The 25,051-nt window shown below is 40.7% G+C and overlaps 1 protein-coding gene across 4 annotated transcripts in view; it reads left to right on the forward strand.

Annotated features, from left to right (window-relative positions):
- clcn2c (chloride channel 2c) overlaps window positions 1–25,051 on the forward strand; it is a 151,678-nt gene that overhangs the window by 63,473 nt on the left and 63,154 nt on the right. For all 4 annotated transcript variants that reach the window (XM_071471615.1, XM_071471613.1, XM_071471612.1 and 1 more), the window contains 9 exons: window positions 9,256–9,387; window positions 11,475–11,603; window positions 13,277–13,410; window positions 14,873–14,950; window positions 19,559–19,637; window positions 19,753–19,878; window positions 20,809–20,893; window positions 23,309–23,410; window positions 24,527–24,611. In XM_071471615.1, the coding sequence (XP_071327716.1) occupies window positions 9,256–9,387; window positions 11,475–11,603; window positions 13,277–13,410; window positions 14,873–14,950; window positions 19,559–19,637; window positions 19,753–19,878; window positions 20,809–20,893; window positions 23,309–23,410; window positions 24,527–24,611 (950 nt within the window). The remainder of the gene's footprint in view (window positions 1–9,255; window positions 9,388–11,474; window positions 11,604–13,276; window positions 13,411–14,872; window positions 14,951–19,558; window positions 19,638–19,752; window positions 19,879–20,808; window positions 20,894–23,308; window positions 23,411–24,526; window positions 24,612–25,051) is intronic.

Here is a 25,051-nt window from a genome sequence, read left to right on the forward strand (position 1 = left end):
TTCAGTTGAAGATGAAAAGCACAATTGATGGAAGAGTTTAAAGTTGTAGGAAAGAGTTCAGCGCTCAGGCTGGGACTTTAAAAAATGAGACACAGCAGTGAAATTAAGCAGCGACAGGAAACATCTGTTGTATGCTGATATAAGTCTCCTCGCCTTCACTCGCCCGCTGATGCCAGTATTTTTTGCTGGAGTAATATTTGAGTATTGGATTTAAATAAGAAAGAGAACAGTTTCAGAAGGTGATGACAAAAGAGGAGGATCATTGTCTTGCCAGCTCTTAAAGCTGAGCTCAGACTGCCGATAAAACCCTGATTCACCTCTTCAGACAATCAGAGGAGAGACCTGTGTGTTTTGTTCATGAGGCAGCCTGAACATTACAGTGCACCTTAAACTTTGTAATAGAAGATATTTTATTACAAACCTTTTTTTTAGAGCCTCCCTTCCATGTTTGTGTAATAATCTGTTCTGCAAAACTTAAAGGTCCCATATTTCAGATTTTTCTGGTGTTTTATTTGAAGTGTTGATATCATAAGAAGGTTTATTTGTGATTATAAGAACCAAAAAACATCTCAGTGTAGTTTTACATCTCCTCTCTCAGGCTTGTCTCTGGAGCTCTAGTAACAACAGGTCTGTGAGCCAATCAGAAGAGAGGATCTGAGCCTCTCTTCTGATTGGTTGAAAGTTTTCTGAGTGACTGAATAAAAACATAGCAAATTTCAGGTAAACACTCAGAGAAACCAAATCCTGCAAGGTTGGATGGTGGGTCCAAGTGGGCGGGGCTTGAGGCATGGCTGAGGGCAGTGACTGCTTTGTTGTGACATCACAAAGTTCCAGAAGTCCTGACGGCTGGTTTTAAGGCTCAGTTTCTGAATACAGGCTGTGTGCATTTCTCTGTGGACTGAGGCTTTGATACTTTCACAGTATTAATATAGAACCTAGACCTGCTTTATAATCACAAACACATGGACATCTACCTTTATACAACATGGGACCTTTAAGTTTTAGTTCATGAAGTGTTTCATGCAGGTGAAACCACAGGGTGGGGCCAGTGAACACATGTACTGGATGTTTTCTGAATGTATTGATCTGTGGCCTTCTGTACATGTTCTGCAAAAGATTAGATATAACACAAGTATAATTACAAACTACCAGGCAAAGCTTAGCACAATAAGCTAAACGTGATGCACAAAAAGTTTCATTTGAGTTTCAGGAACAAGACTCACCAGAAACTGACCACATGAGATCAATGTCATGGAGATTATCTTAAATAAAAGTTGTCTCAACACACCCAGGAGTGAGGCATTGATGTGAAATCAATGAAGACACTGCAACTTAACCTGACCCCAAACTTAGATCTAAGTGTTAGATGTTCTGCAGGTTAAAGTCCCTGTTCACCGTAAGTTCTGACCCAGAGCCATCACCTCATTTGAGTCTTGCAAACAGCACTGAAACATTTATGACGAGTCCACTTGATGATATTTGATGCGCTGCTTTTAAAGTGAGAAAAACATCCCAGTGAAGCGTGTGGGGTTTTAGTGTAACCGCCTTAAGAAACGTTCAACATACATCACACACTCTTCAGAGGCCATTAAAGAGGGACAGCGAGGCTGTTTTTGCATAATAGTTTTGGTAACTGTGCCAGCCTGTTTTCATGTGTGTGTGTATGTGTGTGTGTGCACGGAGGCGCAGATACACCATTACACCTCATTAAGCAGACATTGTACTGCAGCCATAAGAGAGGTGTCACAACCGTCGTTACTCAACGAGCGAACGCAGTGATTGAATGCGAGACGAGGCGCTTTGCCTGCTCGTGCGGGACCGTCGTTACAGCACATTTACATAAACATCACCTCCTTTTACATCTCATTAGCATAGAGAAAACATCAACATGAAGGAAAGAGCGGAGGAGGGATGGAGAGATGGATTAATGAATGGATGAACGGGGAGGAAGGGAGCGGAGAGCGAGAAGGAGACGCTGCAGATGGAGCGTGGAGGGGGAATGGAGATGGTCGTATTAAGTACTAGAGGAAACATTTGCAGATGCTTTGTTGGTTTTATTACTGCGTCTGTGTTTCTTTTCTGGCTTAAGGGGCCAATTTGTCTTGTTAGTTTTTGCTCTTTTCATGTTCCACTTATCTCCCGTTCTACCTTTTTCTTTCCTCCTTTTCTGCTACAGCACAGATGAACATATAACTTTAATATCTGTAATAACCCAGTTCAGTGCAGTAATCAGTGGACTCACTTAGGGGGAGGAAAATCCACATTCAGCTCCTGTATATGTTTCAACTTTGCTAACTTTAAAGCAGCAGAGAGCGAGAGAGTAGAAAAACAGAGATTTATCATATAAATTGTATCATGCAAACTACTTTTTATGTAGCCTTGCGCTGCCACAGTAGAAGTACTATTTTCCTCCAGGCGGCAAACTCCACGGCTGAAAAATGAAGCCAATATAAACACTGCAGTTCTTTGAATGGCCACTTGAGGCTGCTCCAAAAGTGAACCAATCACAATAGACTGTCATGTTCAAATGCTCAACTTTAAAGCAGAAATTTGTTTACAGCCTGGTAAAGAAAAGTTTTGGTCTCTATAGCTAATTTCCTCCTTCATGACAAGTGTTTTTTATTTAACTCACCTATTTAAATTTTATTCAGTTCAGCTTAAAGTTGTGTATACTTGATAATTGCCACAGTGGCTCATAAACTATCTCTGCAGATAGTCGGCAAACTTTCAGTCACATATTGTGCAAAAGGATGTGGATTATTTTTTTCTCACTTTGTGAAACTTTCCGGTCTGACTCGGTAGACACTGATTTATCTCTTCACACTGAGCTTGACTTATTAAAATTCAGGTATTGGCATGTTTGTCAGCTTAGAAATAAAACTAAAGTAAAATTAAAACTTGTACTGTAATGTGTGTTGTGCTTTTCTTTTTGTTCAAAGAAGAAGAATTGGTATTGAAGTCAGTATCAGTACTGATAAAAGAAAAACAGCCTTGCTCCCCCATATTTCCCACATCCCATATCTCTGCCATGGCAACAATAAGAAGTGACTTTACTTACTTTGCAGACTTAAGTTAAATCATTCTATCAAAGTTATAATGAAACTCCCACAGATTTGTTGCAGACAGATGAAGAGATGGTTTGGAGAAGTGTAATATTCAGACAGAAACAGCTTATGACACAAAACCCAAAGGAGTTATTAAATATTTTTGGAATTAAAGTAATTCTGGGAAAGTTTAAAGACACTGATTGGCGGAACAACATGTCACTCATCCCTTCATTCTGCTCTGTACATAGAGTCTAATCTCTCCTGTACATAGTGGATCTTTATCTTTCAAAGTTGCTGTTTAAAAAGCAGAAGAGCTGAATGGTCAGTTTCTCTCTATATTAATGCTAATCTAATTAAGCTGGTGGTCTTAAACACAGCCAGGCATCTCTAATTGAATCTCCCCCTTTTGCATGAAGCTACATAATGAATGTGGGGGCACATACACACAGAGCGGGGACAGGCCTCATTGGCATGACTGTGCAAAATTGAGGCATTAATGGTGGGTTCTTTCACCCTTTACACCCATATATAGCTGCCACCTTGCATAACAAACGAGGGGGTGATTTAAATAATTGGGTTTTTTGTCGGAGTGGCAGCAGGGAATCTGCACCGGTGGTGATTTTACTCTAAGGTATGTGTATGTGTGTGATTATGCTGCCCTCATTTCAGCATAATCACAGGAGTGTTAAAAACATATGGAGGATTTTAGTTAGTTTTTTCTGATATTATCCTTTAACATATTCTTTTTGTCGGTTTCATCTACACCTGAGATGATGGATATGGTGCAGTTTGATTGATCATACGTTTAATATACTGTACAAACGATCAGTATTGCAGCTCTCTCCTTAATGTGACATGTCAAAATATTGCACAGCTACACAGAGATATCATTTTCACAGAGCCCAGCGGGTGTCAGGAGCTTTTTTTAACTTTTGCACTTAGATATTCAAATACACAGTACAGTTGTGAATCTGCATTGGATGTTTCAGCACTTTGTGCCTGTCATGTGTTACCGTTATGTTTGCGTCACAAAGCCAAAAAAAAAAAAAAAAAGAACAATCACAGAAGCACAACACGTCCTTAACTTAAACGGCCATGCAGGTTGTTCGTCTCTACCCTCTGATTTGACCCAGAGAAGTGTACCAGCTGTTGTCATGGTAACAATAATAAATGGTCAGGTTTAGGCACAAAAACTACTCTGCTAGATTTAGAAAAAGATTGTGGTTTGGTATAAAATAAATTCATCCTTAAGGTAAGAGCTTCTTGGTCGTCATGGTTACAGTAATAAAGATGCTGTTATGGCCGTGGAATGGTCGTGGTTAAAAGGAACCGTAATGAAAGGTTTCACATGAGAAACGAAGAGCGGTCTCACGTTTTGTTGATCTGTCCATCCGCCACAACCTCCTCCTCCAAACCTGGACTTTGTCGCTTTATATGCTGCGTCACCTGACTTCCTCCTTCGCTCCCGTCATTATTACCACACCTGAGGTCAGCTGTGACGAGCAGCTCCCATTCTCTGACCACAAAATCTTCAAATTTGGCACGAACAGTCACTTGGACTCAAGGATGAGCTCATTATATTTTGGCAGTCAAAGGTCACAGCGACCTCACAAAATACAGTTTTGACCTCACTCACAAACTCACGAATACAGACGCTAATTATGACACAATTTAACACAAATGTCTAATAGGATCAAATGAGCAGAGAACTGGGGATCTGTGTTTTTAGTTTTACAGGAGCACAGCCTCCTCTTGTAAATACCCAAATGTTATAAGAGTACAACTCTAGATTTGCTGGAATCACCTTTGGATTTTTATTAGTGCTAAATATCAGATATCAGTAGTTTAAATTAAAAAAAAAACCCCAAAAAACATATGTACACACACACACACACACACACACACACACACACACACACACACACACACACACACACACACACACACACACACACACACACACACACGTAGTTTCCTAACGCCAGGCCAAGGAACTAGAAGCTCTGTGTATCCAAGGCAACCTAGATTAGTCTTAGCAGGTTTGTGAGCATTATGTCTCTTGCTGAGCAGAGAGTGAGGAAACAGACAACCAAGAATGAAAAGAACAGATAGAAAGAGAGAGAGAGAGAAAGAGGGGTGAGAGTGCAAAGAAAGCAAAGTGTGGAAAAGAGGAGTGCAGGGTGGCAGATAAAGCCTGAGGAGGGGGGGGGGTAAAGTCAGAGGTTGAATGTGATTAGTAGAAAGCAGAGGGAAGATGGGGGAGAGAGGCAGTGAGGGATGATGGGATCAGGGAGGGGAGGGATGGTGGTGCAGAGGGTGAGTCAGAAGGCAATGAGAGTGATTGGGAACTAGCATGCTGCTTATTGCATGCCAGGAAGAATAAAGTCAGCAACCAGTCTGTATGTGTGTGTGTGAGACAGAGAGAGAGAGAGAGAGAGAGAGAGAGAGAGAGTAAGTGTGTGTGTGTGTGTGTATGTGTGGGTGCACTGCAGAAAAAGCTATTAAGCAATACCAGCACAGACAGAGCTAACTACATTACATCTCCAAAAAGACAAGATTACACTTGCTGCTAGACACACACACACACATACACACACACACACACACGCTCCAAGACTCAAACACACACACTAACACCCATTTACATTGACTAGTGTCTAGATGACAGAAGGGGTCCAAGAACACAGACGGCCCGTGGGTGAGATGACGCACAAGCACACACACACACACAGACACACACACACACACACACACACACGCTCAAATACATGAATCTAAATATACACATGTACAAAGCCTGTTCCTCAGAATTGTCACAGTACTGTCTGCAGAGTGATGGAGAGCAAAAACGAACCAGTGCCCTGTGTGTTTGTGTGTTTGTGTGTTTGTGAGTGTGTGTTCGTCACAGCTTTTGCCGGCGTGTGTGTGTGTGTGTGTGTGTGTGTGTGTGTGTGTGTGTGTGTGTGTGTGTGTGTGTGAGATGGCTACTGAAGGTGTTGACTGGGGAATGTGTGTGGAGTGGCGTGTAAGTGTGTATCTGTGTTTTTCTTTCCATCCATGCAGCATTTATCATTCACCTCTCTCTCTCTCTCTCTCTCTCTCTCTCTCTCTCTCTCTCTCTCTCTCTCTCTCTCTCTCTCTCTCTCTCTCTCTCTCTCTGTGTCTGTCCGTCTGTCTGTCTGTCAAACAGAGGCGTCAGTCTCGCCTCCACTTTGAAAATGGTTTTGTGTATTTTTTATCTTGTAGTGATGGTTTTTGCTTTCATTTTTCTTACCCGTTAAGTTATGCACACATGAATATAATGTGTATATATATATATAAAATATATCATATAAACACACTGAGTCGCAGAAATGTCTGAAGATGAACATCTGACTTCCCCGTGTTTGCCTCCTGTTTCGTACATCATGGCCGCCATCGGTGCAGATGACGTGTCCTCCTTCCTCGGTCGCCGTTTTCAGAAGTTTGAAAATACATTGGTGGTGCCTCCGCTTCAGCTGCGTAGCGCTGTGATGGTTTCATTTGGTGTCCGACTTACTTTAAGCTGTTCAATAATTATTTGACTTAAGTAAAATTGCACAAAAAATCCTTACAATGTAAAATATGGAACTGTGTTAAAAAAAGTGTGTTCAAAAGATGTAAAAAATTAAGATGTTTGGGGCGACACGATTAGGGCGCATACCTGTCACTCTACACTATCCTACAAAATAAAAAAAAAACTTTTAAAAAATTAAGATGTTTAAATAAGATGTTTCAAAAGTAAGGATGTTTAGAATATGTACCAATAATACTGGTTTTATGCCTGAGTGGAAGAGTGGGCTCTCAGCTGTTTTTATGTTCTTTGAGGGGGGGCTCATTGTCCCACATTTTGAAAACCCTGCCACAGAAGATAGTGAACGCTCCTCATTTCTGCCATATTACTTGATTTAGAGGAACAGTTCCTCAACAGAAAACAACAATCAAAGGCAAAAAGATACTTAAGATGCATCCAGGATAGTTGGTGTAAACAGAATATTCCTCTTTTTCTTACAACAACGCGCTGGAGATTAAAGGGGAAACACAAACATAAGAGAGTGTGTGTGTGTTGTTAGTGTCATTAGTGTGGGGGGCACCCCGCTGCTCTAAAGTACCAACTCCCTGCAGAGGAGAAAAGGGAAACGAGAACAGGCCTGGAAGATGGTAGGAGAGGCAGAGGAGAGAGAGCGGCATTATGAATTATGGTGAGTGCGTGCACATCGTAATGAGGCGCCATCAAACTACTGTTTTGTCCCAGCAATTAGTCATAATTAGTAACTGTGTATGCATGTCTCACACCAAGCGCCCTACAGTATATTGGTAGTGAATCTGAGTCTGAATCCTCCTGTTGCGTGCAGGTGAGTACAGCAGATCCGGTTGTGTCTGTGCTTCTGTTGTGCTTGTTGTTGTCTGTGCACTGGTTTGTGTGTGTGTGTGTGTGTGTGTGTGTGTGTGTGTGTGTGTGTTGCTTTGTAGTGCCTCCATTCGCCGTGACTTTTGTGCTGTGCATTTCATATAGTTTGTCGTAGATCAGTGTAGTAGATTTTGTCTTCAGGCTCTTGCTCCACTGGGTAATATTATCTAACACAGGGTAACAACACAATCTGTCAGTTTCTGTCATAACACAGTGTTTTGTTGTAACAACTGCTGGACACAGTTTGCACTGGTGTCTGAGGTTGGTATCATTTTCTAGCGTTTGGCGTCTACATCACAGTTAGCTGACTTTCCATCCGAGCTTACTAAAATGATACGACGACGACACTCAACTCTTTGTTAATGCAAGAAAAAATGTGATTAACAGCGATGGATGAATAAACAAGCAGTAATTTTTAAAGGACATATTTGTAGTTTTTGCTACTGCTACATAGCTAACATTAGCATTAACAGCTGTTACAAGCCAAGAAGAAATATTGTGAGCTCAGCATCAAACCTCATACCTTTACTCACCAAGAGCTGTATCCAGAGGTGGAAAGCAACACCAACGTTAACACTTGTATCCATCATGTCTTTTCTTCCAATGAAGTTTGCATGCTAACCAGCTAGCCCCGACCTGTTTCATCACTTTCACTGCTCACAGGGTGTATTATATTATAACCTCTTATATTATAAAGACAACAATGGCTGAAGCTCTTGTCAAGCAACAATCACCCCCACCCGCTCCCAGCAAGAGACCATGTTCCGCAGCAGCAAAAACTTAGAAATAGCCCCTTTAAAAATATTTTGTCACTTACCTCTAAAGATATCTGTCCTTGTTTTAATTTTATTTTCCATAGTGAATATGAATTTGTTTCTGATGTCCACAGACTTAAAAAATAATTAGCACCACATTTCTTCAGTAACAGTTTTCCAATTACTCTGAATAATCCACAAACCTCACTGTTCTCAGTTTCCCATGACGCCATGTTCTCTGAAGCCTTTTGATCGGGAGAAATCTGGTCAAATAAAACCAAAAAATATGTAATGTCTGTATAACTAGAGACCAATAAAGGTAGCACTTCATTTAATAAGTTTTACAGTTTGAATATACGAAGAATAAAGTTTATTCATTTATATAATGAATGCATTTATTTATATATATATATATATATATATATATATATATATATATATATATATATATATATAAAGAATGAATATTTCCTTGTGTTAATGTGGCACAGCCTTCCAGTGAAAGTCCTCTATACCATTTACTAATGCTTACGCAGATGTAGCTATTAGTTGATCATCATTAAATCAACACAGTTTACCTTAAACAGTCTCTGAACTTTGTCTCTATTTTCTCTGTCATTAGTATCAAGCATGTTTCTCTCCAGGAACCCTCCAGAAAATTATTAGAAAATTACTGAGCTGTGAAAGCAAATTACCCAAATTACCGGCTTCCATTGATCCTACGTTGCTGCGGGTGAAATTATAGATTTCACCGTCTCAGAATTGCGTTGACTCACTAATGTAAAGAGCTTCTGCTTCTACTCATCAAAACCAAATAACACAGTGTTCAGGATTTAATATGTTACATGTTTACTGTTGCTCATATGGAAACACAGCGACTGTCACCGGTCAGTGGTGCCAAGACTGACTCACAGAATAAACAAGGTTTGCACTTTCCACAACCTCAGTGCCAGTGGGTAGTGTAGTTTTAGTGTGTGTGTTTTTGTAGTCTAACATGTTATGTTGTCATCCTGCCTTCCTGTAGTCTGCACGGTTCGCTGTCAGAAGTTCCTGATCTCGCGGGTCGGGGAGGACTGGATCTTCCTCATCCTGCTGGGACTCCTCATGGCCCTGGTCAGCTGGGTGGTGGACTTCTGCATCGCCATCTGCCTACAAGGTGAGGACTGGAGGGAGGGAGGGAGGGATTGTATGTACAGTACAGGCTGAGGCATGGAGAGTGCAGTTATCATGGGGGGAGGCGAAGAGGTGATTTAAGAGGCACAGACAAACAGGAACTGGCTGTTTGACATGGACAGAGAACAGGACTGGAGCCCAGGATGAGAAAAAAGAAGCGGTTAGGAGAAATAGATCCTGACATGGAGAGAGGAGGGGATCAATTGTGAGCATTAACTTTTATTTATAAGGTTTGAACACAAAATAAGTTTCTGAGTGTTTTGTAGTTAATGCACTTAAAAGTCTGTACAGAAAATATACCCCAGAAATAAGAATAAGATAGAAGGCTACATACTGCATATCATTTACAATTTTACACACATAAACACACATATACATACAGAGCTTGTATTTTATTAAATGGAAAACAACTAAGAGACTTAAGTTCAATTACAAAAAAACAAATTCATGTTATTGGATGAGGAGTTTTGTACTTTGGCAGTCTCATGGATGAATATGTATTATTGATAAATAGATCTGGAGGATGGTGATTTAGACATTTGGTCAGGCTGATTTTATTATTTTATTTTTAAGAACTCATGAGAGAACTATACTAGTGGATCTAAGAGAGGTAGATAAAATTCATACAGTATATTTAAGTTTTATAATTCACTCTGTATCTAATGGAGTCTCTGCAAGGATGCCAGAACGAGGTAAATATCCTCTTGTAGGGATTTGTTAAAAGCTGGCTGTAGATTGTTTAAATCAGGAAAGAGAGTGAAAAACCCGACTAATGCCAGTGTAGAGTGTCATTTTCTGTAGTTGAGGTACTTAAGAGAGAAATAAATGTGTAAATGATTCACTCAGAGTCTGAGAATATGATTTTGTTCTTCTCTAAAAATATCTCAAAGTCTGGTCAAAGCTAACACCAATAATAGTTTGATAAAGCTGTGTTATAACAGCTGCTTCATTCACACTCCTGCATTGATATGTGCAAAATATTTCCTTTGAGATTGTTTTGGTGCAAACAGATTTAGACTTGTGGTCCAGAGCAGAATCAAATAGTCTTTAAACCACCTGTTAGGTTGGTGATCCCTCAGTTCTGAATTGCATCAGTTGTTTGCACCTGGTTTTAGCTCTCAAAGGTTTATTTTATTTAGCTGGAGGAAAATATGAAGCATCCAACATCTTTAAAACTTTTAAAAACTGTTTACTGAGTTTTATCGAGACATCTGCGTAACCTTGCACATAAATGGGATATTTTTGAATGTTCAGGACCCACAGGAGCTTATAAATAATACATCACACTGATGATTGAGTCCTGCAGACTACCATTGGAAATTATTGTAGAAGATAAGAAAGTGTTGCTGCCTGTGGTGACTGAAAAGTTTCTAAAAGGTGAAGAAGGAACGAACGATCGTAGGCACCAAGGGCTGAGAGAAGGATTAGAGAAGTCAGAAAAACAAGTGAGAGATCGAGGAGGGGATACAGGAGGCAGAGGTGGAGGGATGGAAGACAGAGAAAGGGGATTGGAGGTGGATCAAAGGATGGAGGGAGGGAGGGAGGGATGGATGGATGGATGGACGACCTCTGACAGCGTCAGTTGTCTACGATGATGTGAACGAGGGATTTACCACTAAATCAACACTAAACTCCAGGAAGAGGAAGATGGACTGAGAACGACTGACAGAAGCTGTGAGAGTTAATCTGAAACCTGACGGGACCGTGTGTGTGTGTGTGTGTGTGTGTGTGTGTGTGTGTCTGTGTGTGTGTGTGTGTGTGTGTGTGTGTGTGTTGCGCTACACTCTCAAGGAGAAGCCAACCTAGTCCTCTCAGTTTCAGTGATGATGTACAGTTGTTTTAACTGGATACAGAACATGATGAGCTACCTGTCCTGACCACCCACACACACAACTCATGGATGTACATTTAACCCTGTTTGTGTGTTTAGTAGTGTGCGTGTGTGTCTTTACTGTGATTGTAGTACACTACATATCCACACTTCACATGAATGCAAACACTATTTCTTACTGTGTGTATTTTGTGTGTATCTGTGTTGTGCGTGTGTGTGTTTGTGTTGTGTGTCCACAGCACAGAAGTGGATGTACGGTGGCCTGGACAGCAATGTGTTCCTGCAGTATCTGGCCTGGGTCACGTACCCCGTGGTCCTCATCACCTTCTCTGCCGGCTTCACCCAGATCCTCGCCCCGCAGGCCGTTGGTACGACACACACACAAAAACACAACATGAACACACAAAGCACATAGACAACCATACATCACATTTAAAAAGATAATCATTAGATTATATTAGTGTTGCAGAATAAGGTGATTAAATGACTTGGAAAATCAACAGCACATTCCTAAACAATAATTGCTAATCAGTTAATCTTTCAAGGAATTTATCAAATGAAAATTTGCTGCTTTTCTGTTTTATATCATTATAAATTAAATATCTTTGGCAATTTAAAGATGCCACATTTGGCTTTTTGAAGATGAAGCATCTATATATTTTGTAGACTAATTTGCAAGTGTTTGCTATATACAGTATATATTTGCATTCGCAGTTTTACAAAATATTTTTCACACACCACAGCATTTAAGCAATGGACAATAATACAAATAACCCTGTATAAATGATATTAAAATTAAACAGGTTACACATGATCCTTTTATACTCTGTTCAGCAGAATTTCGCTGCCATGGTTCAGTGTTTTGTGCACAGGCAGACACTGTAAAACCTGTAAATCTCCTCTGCTCCTCTTGGCCCCTAAAGGCTCAGCGCCTTCCCCAGGGGCCTCTTCTGATTCAGTGTCAGAAGAGGGAGGGAGCGAGATCCTCCACAAACGCTGTGAACAGTTCAAAACTGTTATGTAGTGTAGATTCAGGTTGTGTTTGTGTGAATTCAGTCCACACACACACCTGCCTGAGCTTGTTTCTGCAGCAGGTTGATCAGAGACTTTACTGTCACTCTCACTAACAGAGGTTAAAGAGACGTGAGCTCCTGAGAATCTGAGGGATCTTCTTCTATCAGTGAGACACAACCTCTTTTAACTCTTCACTTTACAGCTCCACGAATCACTGTTTAAAACTTTTTTTTTCATCAGCTTATTCTGAAAAAGAATCTGCTGCATCTTAAGACACTTTTTTAAAGATATTTTTCGGGCATTTTGTGCATTTATTATTTGACAGGACAGTAGTGGGTGACAGGAAAGGGGCAGAGAGAGGGGGAATGACATGCCGGTCAGGAGTTGAACCAGCAACTCACCTGCTAGGAGCATTTGCACTCATGGGGTACGCGCCCTAACCACTTGGCTATCAAGTCGTCCACACTTGCCACATTGGCACTGGGCTGACAACCACTGACACTGCAGCTACACTGTGCTCGGGGAGTGAGCTGCAGCCCCGAAATAAGTTTCAAAAACACACAATCGCCGATCAAACAGCTCATGCTTTCTCTCCAGCGACATTGTGTGTGCATGTGATGACATCGCTCCGCACAGAAAGGCAAACTCGTCTGGCAGCGAGAAAGGAGTCAGTCGCCTTTTTAAAGGGCTTTACTCATGTTTAAAAAATGATTTGTACCCACTAACTGACAAATCTCTGGAGGAGCTCTGTCACTTCCTTCTCCATATTTTGATTAACACAAAACAAACCCATGTTGGTTGCCATGCACGCATCTGGGAGACTGTTGCTGTTTGATGCCATACAGAACCTAAAATTAGCCAGGCTAATTAACCACGGTAATGGAGTAATAATAGTGATCCATTTTTAAAGATTTAGAAAAAAACATAAAATTTGAAGCCAACTTTTCAGGAGCTTTGAAGGGCAGACACTTGTCGGATGAAGACAAGCATGAAGTCGACACTCAGCTGTTTCCCCTCCCACCTGCAGGTTCAGGTATCCCAGAGATGAAGACCATCCTGAGGGGAGTGGTGCTGAAGGAGTATCTCACCTTCAAAACCTTTGTGGCTAAAGTCATCGGCCTCACCTGCGCCCTGGGCAGCGGCATGCCTCTGGGCAAGGAGGTAACACATAAACACACACACACACAAAACAGCATCACTCTCCAGGCCCCTATATGCCTTTGTGTAGTGTGTATATAGTCTTGAATGGAACACACACCCACACACCCACAGCCTTGTCAATCAGTAAATCAGTCAATACCATATGTGACTCAGAGGATGGAGTCAAAATACAAGCTGCTCGTACAGTGTCAAGTAAAAACCTTGAGGCAGAATGAATTGTATATGTTTTCAAGTGTTTCTATGTGTGAGCACAAACACAGATACCTTCTCACTGTGCTCAAGTGCTGACCCACATTCAGCAGCCATGGTATGTTGTTTGGTAACACAGTTTCAGATCAGTTTAGTTCACAGCGTCTTTGTTTGTGAGGAGATATAGAAAAAACCCAGACTGGCACCAAGCTTACACAACACCGGAAAATAAATACCTTCAATATCAGAGAAGAAAACCAGCTGTCTGCAGCTTCAGTTCAAATCATTATCAGACATCAAAAACCCATTTAGGTCGAAGTGAAGTGTGGGAGCAGCTGGAGAGCAGGGGTCTGTTCCAGAAAGCAGGTTTAACAAACTCTGACTCGAACCGTGAAGCCTGAGATTTCGGTTCCTGAACAGTTGATCTGAGTCGGTTCAATCAACCGTGTGCATGAGGAATATAAAAAGATTCACCATGGCAATGGGTGAAAGAGGTCACGTTAGTAAACACAGGTGCTGGGTAACAAACCGATGTCCAATCTGGATTTTAATCTAAAAACATCACAAATGGCAGGAAGTTTTGCAAACTTCCAGTCAATGCCAGTAAATCATGTGAAATACATTTAAATACAATTAGAGCTCCACATCCATTATATACTGAAGGAAAATAACACTCAGACATCCTGGTGCGAAATGACACAAGATGGGTTGATGTGCTCGGTTCAGGCCGAGAGCGACGAGTGAAATCTGGAGAAGGCAAAACAAAACAGGGAAGAAGGAAGGTGCAGTGTTGAATTGGGACGGTTTCTAAACCCAAAGGGAGGTAGAGGAGATGCTGGAACCCCCAAATTCACTACGCAGATGTTGTTTATGTCTTGTACACACACATACACACTCATTTGTGTGTATAATGTGGAGTGGGTTTCTCAGTCTTTTAGCAAAAACAGTTTCAGGTAAGGCATCCCCCAAAAGACTGATGAGCCGGAAGACATATTAACACACACGCACAGACACACACAAGCCTCAGGCCCTTTTGGTTGTGTTGTGTATCCACAGCCTCTCACTTCCTTCAGCGTGTGCGTCACATTTTTTTTGATGCTCTCACTTTTAATCCTTTTAGTTCCACTTTGAACTTCATCCCCTGAATTTTAATGTTCACCGCAGACCTTGTTGATGTGTTTTTATGTGCATACAACAAACAGGAGGCCAGAGTGCTTCTTATCTTGTAATGTTTGCACCTGTGCTTTTTTTTTTTTCCTCTTTCTCCTGTCAGGGTCCGTTCGTGCACATCGCCAGTTTGTGTGCTGCTCTCCTCAGCAAGTTCATGTCGCTGTTTGGAGGAATTTATGAGGTAAATACTGTTTTGTTTTTTCTTCTTCCTCTCACTTTTTCTTCATTTTGTCCAACAAACTTTAAATTAAAAAATCTATTATTCATTTTTTCTTGTTATTTTTTCTCATAAACACTTCACACACCATACACTACATTCTGTAAGAAGGAGTTTCAACTTCCACCTCAGTCCATTGAGTATTTGTCCCGCTGCCAAAATCCAGCTGACAGAGGGTCTGAGCTGATTAAAAAAAATGGTGATAAACTCATTTGAGTTGCTTTCTGTAGTTGCTGTGTTTTTTTGCCCTGGGTTTTGCCTCTTAGGTTGTGTACAGGCTGCCCCATCTTGCTGGTGAAGGTTATCTGAGCTGTAATAATTTTTAATCAACACTTAATATTCTCCCATAAAAGATGCTCAGAGACAAGGCAGTGAAAGCACCGTGCTGCGTGTAGTAATCATGCAAATACAACATTACCCATCATAAAGTACCAGGTATCTTTAAGTAGGTATTAATGAGACAGAAGTTCATTTGTTTTTGGTAAAACCTTAGATTATGGCTTTAGTAACATACAGCGACAATTTCTAATTAAAAAATCACATTATTATTGTTATTTAAAGACAAAATAGTAAAAGTCTGAACAGTACCTGTGGCAGCACTGACAAGCTGCTGAATGGTAAAATATACTGTATATATTTCTCTTCTATAAATCACATTGATGCCTTTTTTATTTCTGTCTTCCTGGTGCTTTTGTGTGTTGCAGCCCACAATATGTGAGGATTAGTTTAGTGTGGACTCTTTCGCTTTCGCTTTATTATGAAATCACAAGAAGTTATCTAAAGGCACTTTTCAGATAGAGCAGGTCTACACCTTCTCTTTATAACATTATTTACAGAAACCCAACAACTTGCACCATGAATAAGCTCTTGGCGACAGTGGCAAGAAAAAAACTTCCTTTTAAGAGGCAGAAAGCTCGAGCAGAACCAGACACAGGGTGGTCAGAGAGAGAGAGAGAGAGGGAGAGAGGGAGGGACCACCATATAATAATAATAATAATAATAATAATAATGATAGTAATAATGATAATGATAATAATGATAGTAACAGCTACAACAATAATAATAATGATGATTGCATTACTACTAAGAAGAAGTTGATGCTTTTTTTGTGATTTTGATCGTCAAAAACAGACGCTGAGGAGAGAGAGAGAGAGAGAGTACAAAGGAGGAAAGTAATTAAACAAAAGCTAAGACAGGCACGAAATGCAAATTTTTCTTATTTTTCCTCAGGAATTCATTTCTTTCATCCCATGTAAAGTCAGCAGCCAGTAACACCCCAAGTTATAAATGTTTTATCAGTCTGCTATTTGTCAACAAATTACATCTTTTTCATCTTCAGAACTAACTTTGCTCAGAGAGATGCAGTGAAGTAGAGGGAAAGGAAGTGAAGGGGATGAAAAGCGGGATGGAAAAGATGCAGATCGATCAGGAGAGAAAAAAAAAGCAAAAATCATTTTCTTCTTCATCATCTCCTCCTCCTCCTTTTTTTTCCCCCTCCTCTCCATCTTTTTCATCCTCTGGGAGAGGAGTCCGGGAGCTGGAGGAAGGCAGAGAGACTCTCATCTTTCTCCCCTCTGAAGATGTGAGCCCCTCTCCTGGGTTATGAAATGGTGGGAAGATGGGACGGTTTGAAGCGAGTAGAGAGGGCAGTGGGACTGAATGAAAAGTTGGAGCGAGAGCTGCAAAAATCCCTGCACTGCATCCACAATATGGCCTCAAGCGTAAGGGGAAAAAAAGTGTTATGTAGTCAGCTGCAGTGGCAAAACAGATGTAACAGATTCATGCAAAGATGATTCAGAGAACCAGCTGAACTGGCCAGAAACAAAAAGTCTAAAATATATAGTTAGCATTATCTACTAGGGCTGAATTATATATTCTCCTTGAAGGGGAATTTGTCTTTAACATAATGTACATAAAACATAATAAATGTATAATATAAAATTATAAAACATATCCTAAAACTCTCAGAAAAATCTGAGCTGTGCGGCTAAGTACATTGTTTGTGGAAGGAGGAGAAACTCTAAAGCGATTAAAGCCTTTGCAGTTGGTGTCTTGGTTGTAAAGTTCATCAGAGACAATGTGGTAACTGATTTTACTTCAGCTGAAGGTGGGAAAATCAAATCTGCCTCAGTCAGCAGAGTTAACTGTTGTCTTCCTGTCGAAAACGATGAATTATCCACGTCCACGTTTGCCTCGTGCCAACATGCTGTTCATGTTTACACGTCCAGCCTCCGTAAACACTTTCTTTCTGTTCATCTCCTCCATTATTCCCTCGCTCAGTTTTTCAGTTTTTAATTTTTCCATCTCTTATCTTCCTTTCTGCATTAACCATCATCATCCTCACTGTCTCCTAGTAACCCTCTGCCCTGTGCTTCATTTTATGGCACATTAATGCTCTGTGTGTGTGTGTGTGTGTGTGTGTGTGTGTGTGTGTGTGTGTGTCTGTGTGTGTCTGTGTGTGTGTGTGTGTGTGTGTCTGTGTGTGTGCGCGCGCGCAGCAGTAGCTCGTCCTCTCCGCAGTTTGAAGTACAGTATGCTAATGTAGCCTGTGGGCTGTAAAGAAGAGCCTTTTGTTTCAGCGTGCTCTCAGATAGTGTGCTGTACTTTAATAAAAAAAGAGGGACCAGTGGGGGTCTCACACACACACACACGCACACGCACACACACACACACACACACACACAGAATGCCATTATTTGAACAGGGCTCTCACTGGATCAGATATAATTGAAAGGGATGTTTTCATCAGAACTATGAATGTCTGTTGGTAGAGAGTAAACTCCAGAGCGAACGCACTGCTTTGTTAATAAAGTTGAACGGACTGATTGAAAATCATGTTGATATTTGTTCTTCCACAGTTAGTGGTCTTCATCTGTGCTTATTAGCTTTACTTTGTCTCTTACTCCTGTGCTACCTGAAGGAGCCTGGTCTTATAGGGATTAAGGTAATTCAGTCGCACTATTCCCTGCATGCTCTGCAGTCCATGTCCCTTCCTCCCCCACTGCTGAAGTCTTGTCAAATTGATTCACTGTGCAAAGAGTTAAATATTTATTCTAGTGTCCAGTCTCAGAAAAGATGTCTTCACCCTTTAAAATAAAGTATTAAAATCATCTGACACACACTATCATATATATATATATCACCTTGTTCTAAACCCAACAATATTTGGATCCTGTTTTTATGACTCCTGAATATGATATTCTTGCTCATCATTTTCTAAACAGTTTCCTGGTTCAGAACAAAAAAATATTGTGCACATTTTGTTTTTCTAGTTTCTTTCTAACGATATCACAAATACCACAATACACACGTACTCACAAGTATTTAACAAGTCAAAACGGCCATTGTATCATTTAAAGGAGCTATTTGTAAGTTTTGCTATCGTTATATATAGCCAGCGTTAGCATTAACAGCTGTGTACTTACCAGTCTAGAGGAAATGTTGCAAGTTCAGCATCAAAGTCCAGAGCAACCCTCTTGTTTTGCTTCTATTTCGATCACTTCTTTTCTTCTACTTAAGTCAGCATGCTAACCAGCTAGCCCGGCCTGGTTCCAATATCAAGTCACTGTAACGTGCAGCCTGTACACACAACAATGGCTGAAGCTTTTGGCAGGACTGGTGAGTAAACAGCTGCTAACACTAACGTTAGCTGTGTAGCACTCGCTAAACTTGCAAATAGCTTCTTTAAGAGAGTGCTACATGGGATACTTGAACAGAAAAAGCTAAGACAGGTTTAGGGTAATAATGCAAACATATTATTGCATGAATCTCAGTGTTTTAAACTTGAGATGGTTTTAACAAGCTGAAACCGTTTTAGGTTTCTAGGAACAAGGATGAGTGTCAGAATAATTTATGTTGTATTGCACTTAAGAAAAAAAAATTCAACATATTTCTTGGGAAACATTAAGTTGAGCTTTGAAGAAGCAGAAACATTCCAACATAGTGCCAAGAGCTGTAAAATATTTATTAGAGATAAAGATGTTTTGCAGAGTAAGCTGTATTAGCAGAGTGTTTCCTGACCACCTCTTTTCATTACTCTGTGACCATCTGTGTGTGTGTGTGTGTGTGTAAGCTGCACTACAGCATGCTACTCAGATTTTCACACTGTAAATTTGTAAGTCCAGGATAAGCCACTGAGTGTAGAGTTAAAGGGAAACACACACACACACACACTCAGACACCCACACACAGACACACACTAACTAACTTTATCACTGCCATGCTGCTTGAAGGAAGCCAGTCTCATAGGAATGAAGGTAAGTCCTGTAAGATAAAAAAAACAAAACACCTTCGTTTCCCATGATGCACTGTGACCCTCTGCCCTTCAGTTATGCAGTCATTTGTCTTAATGTGTGCAAGTCCTCATCCAACGAGAACCTCATTGTTACTGTCCTACATGGATAGTGTGGTGCTGTATGAACAGTTACCAACATTATCAGATAATTTATCAACTTTTTTTTTTTCTTGTTGGCTTCTGCTTCTGAATCTTCCTTTTTGTTTTTTCTGTGGGTTAGGTAGTTATATAATTCAATGTGTAACCTGTGTGTGTGTGTGTGTGTGTGTGTGTTTCAGAATGAGTCGAGGAACATTGAGATGCTGGCAGCAGCCTGTGCTGTGGGAGTGGGCTGCTGTTTTGCTGCCCCCATAGGAGGTGAGTCTTCAAAACAGAAGTCTGTCACATATTGTAATAAACCTAGAGGTCTGTTAAACTTATTGGGGATCCTGTATATTGTGTGTGTGTGTGTGTGTGTGTGTGTGTATTCCAGGAGTACTGTTCAGTATTGAAGTAACATCCACATTCTTCGCGGTGAGGAACTACTGGAGAGGTTTCTTCGCTGCTACCTTCAGTGCCTTCATCTTCAGAGTGCTGGCTGTGTGGAACAGAGACGAAGGTAACGACATAGAGAGCAAGTCCTCCTCTGCCACCATGTTTCTACAGTAGCCCAGAACGTACAAACCAGACACTGGCTTTAGAGAGAGCCTTTTGCCTTTTTAACATTACCAGAAGGCCACCATAGTTTTGCCTACATGCTGGGGAAGGGAGGGCTGAAGGGGAGGGGTATTCAGTTCTGCAACCTCACCACTTAATCTTAAAAACGGGTCCTTTTAAATAAAGCAGCACAAGTAATAAAGTTGGAGTTTTTAAAATCACCTGAGGGCAGCTCATAGATCTGGTTTGACAGATGTGCTCTGTTATAGCCACACATCTGTCCCATCAAGCTCACATAGAAAATGAAAGCATTAAATAATTTTATAGCAGACATTTGAACTTGGTGTAGCTGGAAAAGCACAGGTGTGTTCCCTTTGAGTCTCCCAGTTAAGCCTGACAGTCAGTAATAGTAGAGATCTGGACCTGGAGCAGAGCCACCATTGATGTTATTACACCAGTATGTTTCTTGCTATGACATGTCTGTGGAAGTGGACGATTGATGAAACCAGTAAAATAAGGATGATTGATGGTGGAGGGCAGCAGATAGAAACGTGTTTCTACTACAGCAGACAGAAAATCAGATTTTAAGTTTCTAGAGGTCAGAAGGTCAAACTCACAGCCGATCGAAAACTGCTTCAGGATTTCCAGTGCTCTTCCACAACATCTCCTTTAACCCTCTGTTTGCAAACACTGGTCTGGCCAAAACCCCCACAATGAGCTGAACCTTTTATTTACTTCTCACTTGTTACCTTCGATTAGTGACACAACCTGAACTGCTGTAACTCTTGTCCAATGCACTGCATCTGTCCGCAGGAGATGCATGATTTTGATGATTGTTTCAGCTCTGTTTTTCTCTCCTTCCTAACCTTTGCTGCACTTTTTCTTCCTCCAGAGACCATCACAGCTCTGTTTAAAACCCGGTTCCGGTTAGACTTTCCCTTTGACCTCCAGGAGCTTCCTGCCTTCGCTGTCATTGGGTAAGTTTTTTGGTAAATTTTTTGATTTCATAACAAAAAAAAAAAAAGGAAATTGAGCCATTAATTCAAAACCATCATTTTTAAAAAACTATTAATTTACAGCATAATAGCTCATTATAGATTATTCCTTTAGAAAGCAACAAATACTGGTACACAGATTTGGTTTGGGCCAAAAGTCAACGTCCATCCAGTTGTTCTGACAGGTTTTCCTTTTCTTTGTCACTGCAGCACAAACTCAGATATTATTCAGGGGCTCCTCTCACTGTAGCTTGTGAAGGTGTTACTTGAGGGGAGCCTGCGTGAGTCACCTAACATGGATAATTCAGCCTGCAACAGTTGCTCACGTACTGAGGGAAGTCTTATTTTATCCTGCCGTAGCCTGAGGGCTCCTGCACGGCTGTGAATGAGACCACGGGCTCCCTAGAAGGAAGCTGCTGGAGCAGTGGGAGGGGTGTCCTCCCTCCCCCTCCCTCCCTGACTCTCTCTCTCATAGATGAAAGTACATGCCCGTGTGTAACTGCGTAGGCTCCACAAGGGAAGAAAATCCCTCTCTTCTTCTTCTTTCTTGTCTTTTGCTCTTCATCTTTTGGCTGTTTTCTTTTGTCCGGAGGTGTTAACACCCACTGCTGCATCACTGGCTCGCACATACAGTACATTTAATGCTTCCTCCAGAGAAGGCAGCAGAGCGCTTAGCCTCTGTTTTACACTGTGCTAGTGTGTATGTGTGTGTTGGCGCGTCTGTGTGTGTGTGTGTGTGTGTGTAGTTTCCATCCTCCCCTGCCAATAGCTGTCAAGCCAGGAAAGTCGGTCAGTGTCTCAGTCAACTAGGCCAGAAAGAGTTTGTCCTGTGGTACACGCTGCCAAGGGCACGTCTTTGAAGAGTCACACACCATTCTACTTAGTGTTTACACCTGCAGGCGTTAGAAACGAGAGTCACTGGGACGAGAGGAGGCTGAAGTACGACCTGATTCCTGCACACGAAAGCATGCAAATACATGCAGTCCAGTGATTATGTACAAGTAAGGTGGAATGTACGGTGGCCCGGAGAGCTCAGTGCACTGCAGCTTAAGAAAACACATTCAAATAGACAGAACACAAACAAATTCAGAAAAAATCTTTATCAACAACACCACATGTGCTGCAAATACTTTTTTTTCCAGGTTTTTTTTTTGGCATTTTTAAGCCTTTATTTTTAGGACAGTGGAGAATGACAGGAGGGAAATGACATGCAACAAAGAGCGTTTGCGCCCACGTGGTATGCACCCTAACCGTGTATATATATATATATATATATATATATATATATAATACTTTTTTTTTTTTTACAGACTAAACAATGAATTGATAAATCAAAAAAAAGTCATATTATTCCACTGAAATAGATAAAAAAGTCAGACATCTGGCTAATTATACTTCATCCACCTGTTCCTCTCGGCTTTTAAGGGAAGCACCACTGTGGCTGAGACACCTTTACCTGGCCATACCTGTAACCCTGCTTGACCTCAGACAGATCACCTCACCCCTAATCTGTTCCCTGACCCCAGATCCTCACCCTGAACTATCCCTCAGAGAAAGACGACATTTGATCCTTTTTAAGAGTAAAACTACTCAGAACACAAAAAGAGACACATGCAGTGTTTTCCTCAGCTGCACCACGAGGGCAAAGACTCCCTCCTCATCATCCCATTCATTATTTATTCAGAGGTATTTGACGGAATTAATAATGCAGCAAGATAAATTTATAAGTATTAGCTTGTCTGCATAGCTGTCTGAGTCTATTCTTTCTCTCCCTCTGTTCTCCTTCTTTTCTTCCTGCTGCCATATAGAGGACTCCCACTGAGCTTTTAAATGCACACTTATGTAAACCTCCTTTTCTGCTTTGTCTCCCACTCCCCCACACATCCCCATCTGACTGCATGCTCTCTCTCTCTTTCTCTCTCTCTCTCCCGCTCTCCTCCTCTGTATTGACAGCATATTCCTCCTACATGCTTTTTCATTTTCCTCTCCTCTCATCTTTCCTCTTTCCTAACTCTTCTCTCCTCTTCCTCACTTTCTCTCCATCCTGTATTTTTTATTTACCTTCGTTGTCTCTGACTGTTTATTTTCTCCTGGTATTAACATAATGTCTCATACAGTACTTGGATTATACCTACTGTACATGTGGTTCAACTGCATTACATTTGCACTCACTGACGTCCACCCACAGCCCATTGGAGACTCATTACATTTGCATTGTTTCTATTGCGGCCACATGCACTGTGGAGAACCTTTGAGAGGGAGAAATGTTTCTAATTGATGCTTTGGTTTGTTTATACTTGAATTAATTTATTCTATCCAGGTTCTGTTTGACCACGCATTAGTTTTTATGCCAGAGCCAACTCTCTCTGAAGTGTGTGTGTGTGTGTCTCTCTGCAGTATTGCCAGTGGTTTTGGTGGGGCTTTGTTTGTGTACCTGAACCGACTCATTGTCCAGTTCATCAGGAAACAGAAGGCCATCAACAAATTCCTCATGAAAAAGTAAGTAGAACCTTAAATACAGTGATGAGATACTTTATAATGAAATACTGTACTTTTTATTCCACTACATTCACATGAGTGCTTACTTTAGTATTTTTAAATTAAATCCAGGTCTTGCAGTTCATTACAATAAATACTTCTGCCACCACTGAGTCACACACTGATAATAATAATAATAATAATAATAATAATAATAATAATAATAATAATAATAATAATAATAATAATAATAATAATAATAATAATAATAATAATAATAAATAAATAAAATTCATAGAGCATCTACCCAATTTAAAGGATTCTACCGTATATAAATAAACTTCAAAGGTCTCATATAGTCTAAAGGTAGATGTCCATGTGTTTTTTGATCATAAAGCAGGTCTAGGTTTTATATTAATACTGTTAAAGTATCAAAGCCTCAGTCCACAGAGAAATACACACAGCCTGTATTCAGACACTGAGCCTTAAAAACAGCCGTCAAGAGTTCCGTAACTTTGTGATGTCACAGCAAAGCAGTCACGCCCAAGCCCCACCCACCTGGACCCACCATCCAACCTTGCAGGATTTGGTTTCTCTGAAATCTGCTATATTTCTATTCAATCGCTCAGAAGACAGTCAGCCAATCAAAACAGAGGCTCTGAGCTTCTCTTCTGATTGGCTGACTGACCTGTTGTTGCTAGAACTCCAAAGAGAAGCCTGAGAGATGAGATGTAAAACGACAGTGAGATGGTTTTTGGTTCCTAAACCACAAATATGTCTTCTTATGATATCAACACTTAAAATAAAACACAATTAATACATAAACATACACCTTTGTACTGTACACACACGATGTTCAGTACAGGTGATCAGCTGTACGTTCACATAGCAGCAGTTTGTTATATGTTATATAATAAGACACCAACATACAGCAGGGCTTTGTAATGTAAAAACCACTGTTTGTCCATCAGTCTGAAACCTTGATGTTGTGACATTAACAATGAAAGCAGTAACGACCGGTGTGTTAACTCACTCATTTACACACTCTGAACAGTGTTAACACTTCAGTTGATTTACTGTATTGAATGTGACTGAATCTGCAGCATCTCTCTCTCTCTCTCTCTCTCTGTCTCTCAGACGTCTGCTGTATCCAGCACTGGTCACTTTACTTGTTTCCACGCTCACATTTCCCCCTGGCTTTGGTCAGTTTATGGCTGGCAAGGTAGGTTCCCCACACCCATTAATCATAGACTATTTTTTTTTTTTTTTTATGCACACATCTCTGCAGCCATTACTGTATATCAAATGTGAATTGATCAGGGCTGTAACAGGTGGTTTAATTCAGCCAGAGGATTTTAATCAGTGTTTCTTTCTTTTACTTAGACAGAACAAATGTTGTAACTGAAGTGAATGACAAAATAAAAACTGTGGACTAATGAGAGGAAATGCATCAACATCACATTGAACCCATCAGCTGAATGAACCCAGTTACTCAAACTGATGTCAAAACTTCATCAGAACCTCTCTACATGATTTATGTTCATACATTTATTTATCTCTTTCTTTTTTTGTTTGTTTGTTTTTATCTATTTAATTAGATCTGCATTAGCCACTGTATTGTAACAGTGGCTACTCTTCCTGGGGTCCCCATAGATTAATAGA

This window comes from Trachinotus anak, unplaced genomic scaffold (assembly GCF_046630095.1).
Source record: "Trachinotus anak isolate AG129_WGS33_773 ecotype Australia unplaced genomic scaffold, CSIRO_AGI_Tana_v1 ptg000034l, whole genome shotgun sequence".
Lineage (NCBI taxonomy): Eukaryota > Metazoa > Chordata > Actinopteri > Carangiformes > Carangidae > Trachinotus > Trachinotus anak.